The 15,151-nt window shown below is 40.7% G+C and overlaps 1 protein-coding gene across 4 annotated transcripts in view; it reads left to right on the top strand.

Moving 5' to 3' along the window:
- Positions 1-15,151, top strand: part of thsd7ba (thrombospondin, type I, domain containing 7Ba) — a 681,502-nt gene that overhangs the window by 242,551 nt on the left and 423,800 nt on the right. For all 4 annotated transcript variants that reach the window (XM_078403389.1, XM_078403391.1, XM_078403388.1 and 1 more), the window contains exon 6: positions 12,139-12,308. In XM_078403389.1, coding sequence (XP_078259515.1) covers positions 12,139-12,308 — 170 coding nt within the window. The remainder of the gene's footprint in view (positions 1-12,138; positions 12,309-15,151) is intronic.

The raw sequence follows: 15,151 nt of genomic DNA, 5'->3' as shown, positions 1-15,151 counted from the left end.
TCTCTAGCTGGAATTGCCTTGGTTTTTTTTAAAGAGGAAGCTGATGAAGTGCAATTGGATCAATCCAACAACGGCTAATTGGACACATCTGTTGCTTCTTTGGCTGTGGCCTCGGGTCCATCTGGAGCTCTGTCCAGGGTACCAGTGTTTCCTGGCAGCAAGGGATGTTTATAGTGCTGATTGTTGGCTTCTCCTGGTCTGTCTGCCGGTGAGGGGGATCAGAGCGACAGATGAGGGAGGAGGCACTGTTACAAAGGGTAATGGCATTCAACATTCAGTCATCGCAAAGCACAATTTAGTTAATTATGGTCTTAACTGGTCTACATTAAAACAAACATAAAACTGTTTCACTTATTAATTCATCATTCAATCCTGATGCAGCAGCTTTATTATTGCACTTTGTTAACAACAGCTTAGCCATGAAAAGCTTCCTGAAATCATGCCAATTTTTATTCACAGTTATAGAGTCATAAAGTCACACAGCACAGAAACAAGTCATTTGTCCCCACATCCATATCAATCAAGATGCCCCTCTAAGTTGGTCCTATCGTCCGTGTTTGGCCCATATCCTCTAAACCTTTCCTTTTCAAAATGGCAGGCAGTGGCGAATGGAGTGCCGCAAGGCTCTGTGCTGGGACTGCAAATACTTACAATATATATGAATGACTTGGATGATGGAATTAGAAGTAACGCTAGCAAGTTTGCAGATGACACAGAGCTGGGTGGCAGTGTGAACTATGAAGAGGATGTTAGGAGGTTGCAGGGTGACTTGGACAGGTTGAGTGAGTGGGCAGATGTCTGGAAGATGCAGTATAATGTAGATAAATGTGAGGTTATCCACTTTGGCAGCAAAAACAAGGAGGCAGATTATTATCTCAATGGTGGTAAAGGGGAAGTGCAATGAGACCTTGGTGTCCTTGTACACCAGTCACTGAAAGTAAGCGTGCAGGTACAGCAGGCAGTAAAGAAAGCTAATGGCATGTTGGCCTTCGTAACGAGAGGATTTGAGTACAGGAGCAAAGTGGTCCTTCTGCTATTGAGGCAGTGCAGTGTAGGTTCACGAGGTTAATCACTGGGATGGAGGGACTGTCTTATGAGGAAAGATTGGAAAGACTAGGCTTGTATTCACTGGAGTTTAGAAAGATGAGAGGGGATCCTATTTTATTCTTCCCACTTTCCTTTCAACTCTCCCCAGAGCAATTTATGGAGCTAATTAAATTACCAAAAGAGTGAACCCAGATGAGGGAAGGTAGCTGGGCAGATTGTTCAAATGTCACATACTGCATTCCTGTTTATATGCAGTGATTCTGTAACTGGGGAGTCTGATATGATTTTAAGACAAGATTTATATTCTATTCATGAACTGAAATTTGGCAGTATTCATACCACGTGAGCTTTATTTATTAGGAGGGATTGTATACTACCACCTTTATCCTTTCCAACTGAGCAGGAAGAAGGATCCTGACCCAAATCACCTATCCATGTTCTCCAGAGATGCTGGCTGAAGATACTTCAGCACTTTGTGGCTTTTCTTGTAAACCAGCATCTGCAGTTTCTTGTTTGTACAAGATCTTGAAGTTCTTGGGTGTAGATATTACAGCAATTTGGCCTTGTCGAGTCACATTGATCCTGCAGCCAAGAAACCACACGAACACCTCTACTTTCTCATATGACGAAGGAAATTTGGCATATAACAATAATAGTAAACGTAAGGTGTCTTTGGATTGAAAATATTAACATGCCACAAGGCCTCTGAAAGACTATCCAAGCTTTCAAGTATCTAGCATGTGATAACAGGTGTTGCCATTACTATCGGAATAATTTACATTACCATAGACTAGAACGTTGGAAACATTTAAATATAAATTACTGCTAAAAGTTCTGATGAAAATTAAAGTTTCCATAATGTACAGACTTTTAAGGATAAGATAAGTTGTACCTGTATGTTGGCCAAGAATTTTGTTTGTCTTGTTGGTCAGTATTGAATTTCATATACTTCATATATTATTTGATGTGCTTGTGGTAAAACCTGCAGACCTACTTTTCATTTCAAATTACTTTATTTTAATGATTACTTGGGTATATTTTAATTTTTTGCAATCGCGTAAATATTGGATCCAGCACCATTTTACCTATTATCTATTGGTCGAGGGATAGAGTATGCTACTGATTCTCTTCCTCAGGTTTACATAATCACACAAAAAGGAGAACAAACACAAATGTTCTTCTATCTAATGTACTGTGGACTTTATTGTAAAAGCAATATTTTTCAGCTTAATGTGTTTTTAAATAGAATAAACCAAGTAAATTCTTCTTACAACTCAAATGTCACATACTGCATTCCTGATTATATGCAGTGATTCTGTAACTGGGGAGTCTGATATGATTTTAAGACAAGATTTATATTCTATTCATGAGCTGAAATTTGGCAGTATTCATTCCACGTAAGGTTTATTTATTAGGAGGGATTGTATACTACCACCTTTATCCTTTCCAACTGAGCAGTTTTAAATACGATTGGTTAGAACATGCTGAGAAATGGCAGTACATCTATGTGGAACTGACAGCATTTCTCAGCTTGATTTCCACTCATCCATTATTCCCTTTCAAAATATGGAAATCCCAAATCTGGTAGCTCTTTGCTAGCTAGTTCCAGGTCTGAACATGTGGTAACAACTGCTCTGCATTCCGTGATGGCATTGCATCGCCAGTGGCAGGGCCTCATTACTGAGCATCAGGCTTCAGCAACAAATTGACAATGGTTATTGCCAATGGTCAGCAGCAGACAGAGGAGGACCATCATTATCAGCAGGTTTCAGTACCATATGTATGCAATGTACATAGAGATGAGTTGCGACCCATTGAGTTGGCTGGCAATCTGATAAGAAAATATAATTAATGGCATTCTGTGCCTGGAGAATACTGTTGTAGTGACTGTGCTCTCTTTCCTGGTGTTATTTTGCATTTGTAAATCTGCAGCAGGCAACAAATTCAGTAAAATAAAATGCCAGTTTTTAAGGTTTTCTTACCATATGTATTTTTGGTTTGGATGGGGAGGTTTATTTACTGATTTTGCAAAAATAATTTTATTGTAATTAACTGCTTTTGCAGCCGCAAATTTTACAGCACCATAGTCAATGAACATGCAATGATAATTGGGTTGGAGCCATGGGTGTCTCAGTCATTATCTTGCTTGCAGTTGAACACAAACAAGATGAGCAAACGCCTTATTATGATGTTCAGGGCTTAGCACCAAGGCAATGGCAGCAGAGCAAGGTACTTGCTTGAAGCATGGATATTACTATGTGGAATTATTTCCCTTTTTTGTTCACTGTTTTATCCACAACCTGCTTCGTCTCCATGAAGGAATTACGTAATAAAATGAAACCTAATATATTTTATTGCAACCACAGTCATTGATGAAATGAGCTTTAATCCTGTTAATCAATAAAGACATTGCCTGGAGTCATGGATTTTCATGTTTCCCAATGAATAACAACTCTTGTGTTAGGAAATGCACCAACTAGGTTTATTAGTGCAGGGATTACACAACATTAGGCAGGGTACATTAAATAAACAAGAAGGCAAACAGCATTTTAGTTTTTATTGCAACAGGATTGGAGTTTAAAAATCAGGAGGTTTTGTTAAAATTATACAGGATTTTGTTGAGAACACATCGGGAGCACTACTCACAGTTTTGGCCCCATTTGACTAAAATGGAGGCAATCCAAAGGACATTCACTCGGGTAATTCTTGGGACGAGTGGGTTGCCCTATCAAAAGAGACTGAACAATTTGGGTCTACGTTAAGACGAATGAGGGATGGACTTATCAAATATAAATGACCCCAAGGACTCTTGACAAAGCAGATGATGAGATTCTTTCACTTGTGAACAGGGACAAAGGTAACAAAGTCATTACAAAGGACCTGGTCATTTATAATGAAGATGCATAGAAATATATTCTCAATGGGAATGAATCTCCGGAATTCTCTGCCCCAGAAGGCAGTGATAGTTGGATCATCAGATGTATTTAAGATGGAGATAGATAAGTATTTGAAAGATCAAGGATCTGGAGGACAGAGAAGCTAGTACAGAAAAGCTCCTGGGTTGCTAAATATTTTAACACCTTCCCATTCCCATACTGATCTTTCTATCCTGGGTCTCCTCCACTGTCAGTGAGGACATGTGCAAATTGAAGGAACAACACCTTGTATTTTGCTTGGGCATACAACACAGCAGTGTGAATATAGGTTTCTCTAATTTCAAGTAACCCTTGCATTCCCTCTCTCTCTGTCCCTCCCACACCCTAATCTTCCTGCTAATTTCTCTATCCCTTATCTCTAAATTCGTGTCCCTGTGTTATCACCTCCTCCACAACCAACAATAGACCATTGTGGGCTCCTTGGTCTTCGGTGCTGGCACTGATTTGTGCTGTATCTTTTTATACTTCTAATTTCCCTCTCCCATGACTCTCAGTCTGAAGAAGGGTTTCGACCGCAAACGTCAACTATTCCTTCTTTCCAGAGATGCTGCCTGATCCGTTGAGTTACTCCAGAATTTTGTGTCTATGGTGTAAATCTTTGGCATCTGTAGTTCCTTCCTACACAGAAAAGCAGCGGAGAGCCAGGATAGATCAGTGACGGTCATGTTGAATGATGGGGCAGGCTTGAGGGACTTATGCCTGCTTCTGTTTTCTCATGTTCTTGTGTGTTGTGGTTCATAAGGAAATCATCTGATTTCATTTCATCAGGACTTCCAAAGGGTATTAAATCTGAAGGGGTCTGCTTTGGAGTTAAAATGTCATTTTTAAGACTCTTCCTTGACCTGAAACATCACCCATTCCTTCTCTCTAGAGATGCTGCCTGGCCTGCTGAGTTACTCCAGCATTTTGTTTCTATCTTCAGTTTAAACCAGTATCTGCAGCTCCTTCCTACACATTTAGTAACCTCTGGAGTCCGCACATGCATAATTAGGTCCGAAAGTTGCTTATACTGACACCCTGTTCTTTACAATGTATTGCTGTAGTTCTTGTAGATGCAAATCTTTTCAAAAACATTGAATAGCTGAAATCTGTTTAAAATTTTGAATATTGCAAAACACAAAAATGTGAAGTGTGGTTAAATAAGGTGAACAGTGATTATTTAAAAAAGACTGAATAACATTGTCTTGAAAAAAAATTGGCTCAAATTTAATTTCATCAGAATAGATCTGTGGCCAAGAAATACTCCAGCACCTGGAAATTCTCATTGAATAGATCGTAAGCTGTGGGCTAATCGAACTATCTTTCGTGGTTGCCATTACAAAATTCCATGGTGTCTGTTATACACCATGCAGACGTACAGGATGGAGTTTTCACTGCGTGCTTTGTTATTGCAATGTACTCAGAAGAAAATGGATAGATATTGGTCTGATTAGACTTTCAAGTCTCACCTATTCACTGATTCAGGATCAGTTCCTGTGGATTGGAGGGCAGCTAATGTTATCCCACTTTTCAAGGAAGGAGCACAAGAGAAAACGGGCAATTATTGACCAGTTAGCCTGACATCGGTGGTGGGGAAGATGCTGGAGTCAATTATTAAAGAGGTATTAACGGCGCATTTGGATAGCAGTACCAGGATTGTTCTAAGTCAGCATGGACTTATGAAGGGGAAATCCTGCTTGACTAATCTTCTGGAATTTTTTGAGGATGTGACAAGTAAAATAGATGAAGGAGAGCCAGTGGATGTAGTGTATCTAGACTTTCACAAAGCCTTTGATAAGGTGCCACACGGGGGTTGGTGAGCAAAATTAAAGCACATGGTATTGGGGGTAGGGTATTGACATGGATAGAGAATTGGTAGGCAGACAGGAAGCAAAGAGTAGGGATAAACGGGTCCTTTTCAGAAAGGCAGGCAGTGGTGAGTGGAGTGCCGCAAGGCTCGGTGCTGGGGCTGCAACTACTTACAATATCAATGATTTGGATGGTGCAATTAGAAGTAACACTGGCAAGTTTGCAGATGACACAAAGCTGGGTGACAGTGTGAACTGTGAAGAGGATGTCAGGACAGGTTGGACAGGTTGAGTGAATGGACTTGGACAGGTTGAGTGAATGGACTGATGCATGGCAGGTGCAGTATAATGTAGATAAATGTGAGGTTATCCACTTTGGCGGCACGAACAAGGAGGCAGATTATTATCTCAATGGTGTCCGATTAGGTAAAGGGGAAGTGCAACGAGACCTTGGTGTCCTTGTACATCAGTCACTGAAAGTAAGTGTGCAGGTACAGCGGGCAGTGAAGAAAACTAATGGCATGTTGGCCTTCATAACAAGAGGATTAGAGTACATGAGCAAAGCGGTCTTTCTGCAGTTGTATAGGGCCCTGTTGCACAACAGGCCACCTACGGTTCAGAGGTAGACTTGGAGGAATACGCATCCACTGTGCTCTCCTACATCAACTGCTGTGTGGAGAATGTCACGGAGGACAAGGAGATAAAGATGTTCCCAAACCGGAAACCCTGGATGAACAAGGAGGTACAAAACCTGCTGAGGGCACGCAACAATGCCTTTAAATCTGGTGACACTTCAGCATACAGTGTTGCCAGATCACACCTGAGCAAAGGCATTAAAAGGGCCAAAGACACCCATAGGCAACGGGTGGAAGACCACTTCAACACCACGGACACCAGAAGCATGTGGCAGGGTGTCAGGGACATCACTGGCTACAAGAGCAGCCCTGCCTGCCCCCACAGCGATATGGCACTGACCAACGAGCTTAACACCTTCTTTGCCCGCTTTGAAACTGGCAAAACCACCTTGAGTGGAAGAACCCCAGCCGAGGCGGAGGGACAGGTCTTGCAACTGAGCACAGGTTACTGATTGTGGATGATCAGCCATGATCACAATGAATGGCGATGCTGGCTCGAAGGGCCAAATGGCCACCTCCTGCACCTATTTTCTATGTTTCTATGTTTCTATTCCCTCTTGGCATATATTGCCGTTATCACCTCATTGTACAGAAATTGACCTTGACCCTCACTTAATTATGGTGGTTGCAGGAGCACATTGAAAATTACATGTTCTACCTCAGAGACTCAAATTAGTACATCAGAAAGTTGATTCATCATCCAAATGTTACAACAGATTTTCAAGAGAATTTTTCTGCAACTTAAAATACTCGAAGGAACACTCTCTACTTGCTTTTGCAAGTGTAATTTTATTGAAGAATCTCATTCTTTGTCAACAGCCTGCTGCATTGCTAGTGCCATGAACTTTAAACACTTAGGTTTAGGTTTGTTATTGTCACATGTACTGAGGTACCAAGTTTTGGTTTGTATGCTCGCCAAACAGATCAGCTATTCCATACACAATCAAGTCAAGCTCACCAACAAAAGATGGAGCAAAGGAAATGATACAAAGTTCAGAATAAACATCTCAACATTGTAGTGCATGAGGTCCATAGCCAACTTTGAATGGTAGGGATAAATTGGACAGTTCTAGGTGATGGAAGCACCATTCAGAAGCCTAATAACAGAGAAGAATCTATCCCTGAGTCTGGTGGTGCGTGCCTTCAAGCTCCTGTAACTTCTGTTATTTAGGAGCAGGGAAAAGAAGGAAAGAAGAGGGTGGGACAAGTCTTTGATAATGTAGGGTGTTTTTCTGAGTCAGCCTGGAGTGTAGTCAATGGTGGGTATTCTGGTCTGTGTGATGGACTGAGCTACATCTACATTTCTTTGCAATTTTTGGTGCTATTGAGGGCAGCTATTCCCAAACAAAGCTGTGTTGCAACCTGAGTAAGCTTTCCATAGTGCACCTGTGGAGGTTTTTCAGAGTCATTGGAGACATACCAAATCTCAGTCTCCTCAGGAGGTAGAAGCATTGGTGTGCTCTCTCGGCTGCCTTATCAATGTAGTTGGTCTATGGCAGATCATTGGTAATATTCAATTCAGGGAAGTTGAAGCTCTCAACCATGTGCTCCACCATGCTTTGTGAAGTCAATAACTAGCTCCTTTGTCACTAAGTTCTCTATCTCCTTCCTGGACTCTCTCTTGTCATTGTTCATGATTTGGCCCACCACAGTGGTGTCATCTGCAAACAAGGGAATTAGAGGTGAATATGGTTGTACCATCGTGATTGTAAAGGGAATATAGTAGGGGACTGAGAACGAATCCTTGTGTTGAGAATTATTGTGGAGGAAGTGTCACCTATCCTCGCTAATTGAAGTCTGTGGGTCAGAAAGTCGAGGATCCAGTGACGGGGTAGGTTGGGTGAGGTTGAGCTGATTCCTAGGTCCAGGAGTTTGGATGGGATTATGGTGCTGAGGGCAGAGCTATAGTTGATAAAAATTAGATTCCATGTTATCTAGATATTCCAGAGTTGAGTTTAGGGCCAGGGAGATGACATCTGCTGTTGATCTGTTATAGAAACATAGAAACATAGAAAATAGGTGCAGGAGTAGGCCATTCGGCCCTTCGAGCCTGCACCACCATTCAATATGATCATGGCTGATCATCCAACTCAGTATCCCGTACCTGCCTTCTCTCCATACACCCTGATCCCTTTAGCCACAAGGTCCACATCTAACTCCCTCTTAAATATAGCCAATGAACTGGCCTCAACTACCTTCTGTGGCAGAGAATTCCACAGATTCACCACTCTGATGGTAAGCAAGCTGCATTGGATCAAAGATGGCTGGGAGGCTGGAGTTAATGTTTGTCATCACCTGTCTCCTGAAGCACTTAATGATGATGGATGTCAGAGCCAATGGTATTCATTAATACACACTACCTTATTTTCTTTGGCACAAGGGTTCATCGTGGTCTTTTTGAAGCAGGTGGGGAATTCAGAATGGAGTAGTGAGAGGTTAAAGATGTCTGTGAATACCTCTGCCAGCTGATCTGCACAAGTCCTAAGGACATGGCCAGGGACTCCACCTGGCATTTTGTATTGCTTTCGTATCTATTTATCTATGTACCTCTATCTGCCCTGTTACTTCTGAGCTGTCACTGTACCAACACCGATGAATAATTGTTCTTTTGGAATGGAGAAAGAGGTTTTGAAAAGTAACCAAGAATAACTGTGTTAAATATCCCAATCAGACAGATCTGGCACCATGAGTAGAAATAGTTTGTGCAAACAGACTGATGAGCATGTATTTTGCATTCCAATGATGGGAATTTGAATATTATCACCTGAAAAAGAACACAAGACCTGGACTTCATGAAGACACTGCTATCCCCCAGCAAATGCCATTAGTAATCCCAGTAACCTTGTAGAGTACTGTCTTCTGGAGTTCAAAGATCATAAGATCATAAGTGATAGTAGTAACATTAGGCCATTCAGCCTATCGTCTACTCTACCACTCAATCATGGCTGATCCATTTGTCACTCCTAACCCCATTCACCTGCATTCTCCCCACATCCTCTGATGCCCATACTAATTAAGAATCAAATGCAGAGACATAATGGAAGTAGTCTGTGGTGTAAAGTAGGAAGGCGAGCTTGCATAACTATTTTCACTGCACTTCTCAGATATTGAGTGACTTTTAACTTCTGAATATTCTGCAAAGCAACATGACACATCATCGACCTGACATTGCACCATGCTTGGTTTTAAGAATTAATGAGCAGATAGCCACCATTTCCACTAGGAAAAGGATAAGGTCCAAGCTCCAGTCAAAGCCATGTGCAAGGCTGAAGCTGAAATTGTCATGCTCCAAGGCACCCTACACAATTTTCAGCATGCTGAACAATGCCTTTAGCATCCTGCTGTTGTTGTTCAGGGACTACTGTACATAGGGTGTTCCATTGCCGTCCTTAACTGAGTCTAAACTGGAGTCCTTGTTCTCCAAGAAATATAATGACTTAAGCAGCAGTTAGTGCACAACAGGGGGTATCGGCATGATATGAAGAAGTGTCTCGACCCAAAACGTCACCCATTCCTTCTCTCCAGAGATGCTGCCTGTCCTGCTGAGTTACTTCAGCATTTCGGCGTAAACCAACATCTGCAGTTCCTTCCTACATATAAATGAGCACATATGTGCCATAATCTAGAAATTGCTCGGGGTCAGTATGTATGAATTGAGGAAAGGGATGTGATTGGTGAGAACATCTCAATTTTTGCAAGAGGTGTATGCATATGAAATCTCTGCCATCAGCACAACTTGGTGCAGGTCCTCGGAACAGTGTCCTCGTTTTATGCTTCCATCCATGTTGAAATGTCCCAGCCTGCATTTTGTCATGCACAGAATAATGGAAATCCGAAAACTGTTCCTTTTAAAAGCTGTAAAATGTGGTGTCAATTTAGAACTTTTGACCTTGCAATAGGAAGATGTTTTTTCTTGTGCAAGGGAAATGGAAGAGAAGTGGACAAATGGAGTACTGATCATTGTTCTAGTTCAATTGCAGGCTAGTTTCAAAGAACTGAATAGCTTTCTTCGGTTCATATGGTATTCATGGAAAATGTCAGTTGCTACTGTAATGTTAACAATTGTTTTCAATGAAATGCTGTCTGCATCTTCTGTCTGACCATCATAATATATAATATGTTTTTTTGGCAGAGTGGTTAAAATGTATTCCTTCTTTCACCACCACTATAACAACCGGTCTTGGGACTGGATTTTCATTTGTGCGAAACGTACTCTTTATCTCTATGCAGCCTTTAAATGAAATATCACATTGTTTTCTAGGAGGCTGAATATTTGGGAACTTTGATGGCTTCGATCCCAGTTTGATTGACTGAGTAACATAATATAAATATATTACGCATCTGTCAACACCTTAACTGTTCAGACTACCTCCTTCATTACTGAATCATTGAATCTTCCATTTCCCTGAGCAAATTAATTTTAAAATATTGGTTGTCGTTCTTCAAAATTTATTTAAAAATGTGCTTGCAGTATTCTCATAATATCTAAATGTTAAGTTAATCATGAAAAAATAGTAATTTGGTAGATGTTCCATTTTAAAAATAAAACTCCAATAATTTGGCATGCTTGGACATTGATAGTGCCAGATTGGTGGGTTTTCCAGTCAATTGGATGTTATACTTTCTAATATCTCCATGCACATTTTAAATTTATTTTTGACTTTACAATGTACCACAGTAAAATCCCCAGGGAATGTAGTAAATCAAAGTAAGATGGGAAGCCGGACCCTGGTCTGTTTAAAGAAAGCATGGGAAATGCAGCCCCACCACTGCAAGAACAAGGGGCCCCGGTTAACCAGAATTGTGTGCAGCAACTGGAGCTGTCAAAGGAAGCTGTGTCCCTGGGGAGTCAGAAGAGAGTGCAGGAACTGGGGACTTGGTGAATGAAAAGGGGGAGGGCGAGGTGCGCACTACCCCGTTTGAGTTGAAAGACAGAATGGGAATCCCGGTGAGCTGAAAGGAACGACCGGGACAAAGCCCCCAGTAAGTTGGAATGGAGTGTGGTAAACTTTACACAGTATTCCAGATTCAGTACTATTGAATGGTTAGATGCTAGTTCATGAGGGTTTTACTGTACTATAAATTAATAAAGGAAATAATAGAAATTGTTGTTTTTTCACAAACATTTAATTTGGATAAAATGTGGTTGTTGTGTCTACCAGAATTAAAACTAAGATGCATGTGAAATTAGAGACAAATGACATGAAAGTCATAAGGTCATAAGGAATGGGAGTAGAATTAGACCATTCGGCCCATCAAGTCTACTCCGCAATTCAATCATGGCTGATCAATCTCTCCCTCCTAACCCCAATCTCCTGCCTTCTCCCCATAACCTCTGACACCAGTGCTAATTGAGAATCTATCTGCTTTAAAAATATCCATTGATGGCCTCTACAGTCCTTCTGTGGCAAATAATTCCACAGATTCACCACCCTCTAACTAAAGAAATTTCTCAACATCTCCTTCCTAACAGAACGTCCTTTAATTCTGAGGCAATGACCTTGAGTTCTAGACTCTCCCACTAATGGAAACATCCTCTCCACATCTAAGTTTCTCCAACTTCACCTTATAAGTAAAACCCTCTAATCCATGCTGTCTGTTGTATGTACCAATGGAATGCGCTGCCAATTAATTAATTTATTACAAACAGGGTAATATTTTCACAGTTCCTTGATTTATGACATCTAGCGATTCATAAATAGGAAAATCTTTGCCACTTTCATTTTGTACCAGGTACGTTTGGAAAACTACGGATTGGAATGAGTGCCGGGTGACTCCACTACTCAGCCAGCAGGACCGCCGCAGAAGCAATCAATCGGCCTTGTGTGGAGGTGGCATACAGACTCGAGAGGTTTACTGTGCGCAGAAAACAAATGAAGTTAACAAACAGGATTTAAAAGAAGGTATTGTAATCAATAATATATAACTGTTTCTTCCTTTCCTTTCAGAATAGAGGGCTTAACATGTGCAAAACTGGATGTATGCATCTTGACCCTTCTCCTCTGGTTTGGGAGGTGAAGGTGGGGGCAGCTTATTTGTATTATTTAATTTGTCTAGCTATTATAATGTAAATCAGGCTTGATAGGTCAACTGGGTCTTTCTTGCCCAACGGTTAAACATCTTGAAGTCGTGTACCTTATTAATTTATTTCCAAATTACATTTCTGTTGGTACTTATTGATTCAATTTTTTTTAAATACATTTCACAAAGCACAATAGAGCGCCATACATACCATTAAATAATTTAACAGCTCTTATAAAATGTAATGTTACTGAATAAAGAATGTTAATTCTTAGACTTGCAGATTGATTCACACATTCAATGACAAATGTGTTTTATGGCATCTTTTATCACTTGACGATTGGAAAATATTTGAAGATTTCAGCATTAGAATATTTCGCATCGTATCTATCAAATAATTTATGTTCATAATTCATTTCATTACAACTGTAGACATTGGCAAATGCTAAATTCAGAAGACGAGAAATGATTTGTAATTTTTTATTTATCAAAGTGATTCTGCGGTGACATTGTATTTCTTGCAGAGGTAAAATTGTACTCGGTCTTCCTGAATTTGTCCATATATAGAAAGCTTTGTACCTCAGTGGTACAGACATTCCTTGTCCATTAAGTCAATGTATTCATGAAATATGCCAGATCAGAAACAATTCTCACATTCAGAAATGAGTAGATAGATATCAATCTTTTTATTTGTGAAATTTGTTACTGGTGCACAGCAGCGCAGAGGTAGAGTTGTTGTCTTACAGCGCTAGAGATCCGGGTTCGACTCGAACTATGGGGGTTGCCTGCAAGGAGTTTGTACTTTCTCCTTGTGGCCACGTGGGCTTTCTCTGGGTGCTCCGGCTTCATCCCACATTCCAAAGACGTGCAGGTTTGTAGGTCAAATAGCTCCTGTTAATTATCCCTCGTGTGTAGGATAGAACTAGTATACGGGTGGTCGTTGGCCAGCGTGAACTGTGGGCCGAAGGGCCTGTTTCCACGCTGTATCTCTAAACTAAATGAAAAAGATGTCACCTAGTTTGTATTTTTAGTCCTTACCCATCATGTAAGAATGTAAGTGTTTGCGACAATCACATTCTTTTCTCTAATTTCATCATTACAATTGTAGGCATTGGCAAATGCTAAATTGAGAAAACAAGATATGATTTTTTATTTTTTATTTATCAAATTGATTGTGCGATGACATTGTACTTGGTCTTCCTGAATTTGCCCATACCTATACACCGATCAGCCAAAACATTATGACCACCTGTCATGACCTGATGCTGTTGGTTCTCCGTGTGCAGCTCCATACGCAGCAGGGTGCGATGCACTGTGTATCGTGACACATTCCTCCCGTGACCACCATTAAAATTTTCTGTGACTTGTGCCACAGTAGATCTGTCATTTCGGACCAGACGGGATAGCCTTCGTTGCCCTCGTGCATCGATGGGCGCGCAACACCATGTCGCCGGTTTGTGGTTTGTCCCTCCATGGACCACTGTTAGTAGGTACTCGCCACTGCTGACTGAGAGCACCCCACATGCCTTGCCATTTCAGAGATACTCTGACCCAGTCATCTGGCCACAACAATTTGGCCCTTGTCAAGGTCGCTCAGGTCTCTATCCCATCCCTTGACAGGTGCCATTGTAACAAGATAATCAATGTTATTCGCTTTATCTCTGTGGTAGGGTACAGGTGGTCATTAGGCAGCACAGAATCAGTGGATTGAAGGGCCTGTTTCCATGCTTTGTCACTAAACTAAACTTTTTTTCTATACTCCATTTCATCTATTTTCAGGTGTCAATAAAATGTTTAACTTTGCTTGATGGCCCATTTGTACTATTCATTCTTTCCAGACTGAGGGTGGCACAGCAGTGGGGATCGAGTTTGATCCTGAGCTTGTTGGAGACTTTCCAGAGATTGCACATTCTCTTTGTGATGCATAGGTTTACTCCAGATGATTTGATTTCCCCCCCATATCCAAAAGATATGTTAATTGGCTACTATAAATTATCCCTTTGTGTCGGTTAATGACAAAAAAATAAGTCAAAAGAGAGTTGATGGAATTGTGTAAAGGAATAACTTGTTGGAATATAATGGAAGGAGACTGCAATTAATAGGTTTGCTCGCTGGGACCAGGCATGGACGCATTTGGTCAAATTGTTGTCTTCTGTGACATTATAAGTATAAGATAATTGATAAGATATAATTGGAAAAGAAGTGCAGTGATGTGTCACAAAATAAGCCTTTATTGGAATCTTTTAAGTTGTCGTTTTGGTTGCACTTGTGGAAAAGCTTCAGAAGCAGTCCAATTAAAGCTAAGAAGTTATCGCACCTAAGCTTGTGTTATTGGGTGTGAATCTTTTGAAAAATCTCTCATGCTTGAAAAATTACACTGAGTGCCATTCAGCCATTTATAACTGAAGTAAGAATTCAATCCTTTCCTGGTGTTCAAGAAATAATGGGGAATCCTAATATACTTTGTGATGTTTACTGCTCACCTGACCCTCCCCTCCCTCCCTCCCCTCCCTCGTGATAGAAATGATAGAAAATTAACCATGGAGACATACTTCAAATTGATGCAAATAATTGCTAGGAATTATGCCCGTTCATTAGCATACTCGTATAATCAGTGAATTGGTAGAAAAAAGATATAAACCTTTCTAACTCTAAAGTCTGAAGTACAATCCAAGACTATTGATTTCACTTCTCACTCTTGTAAATTATTTTTAACTTTTCAATG

The sequence above is a fragment of the Rhinoraja longicauda genome, chromosome 8 (assembly GCF_053455715.1).
Source record: "Rhinoraja longicauda isolate Sanriku21f chromosome 8, sRhiLon1.1, whole genome shotgun sequence".
NCBI lineage: Eukaryota > Metazoa > Chordata > Chondrichthyes > Rajiformes > Arhynchobatidae > Rhinoraja > Rhinoraja longicauda.
Note: the sequence above shows the minus strand (reverse complement) of the source record. Positions and strands in the feature narration are given on the sequence as shown.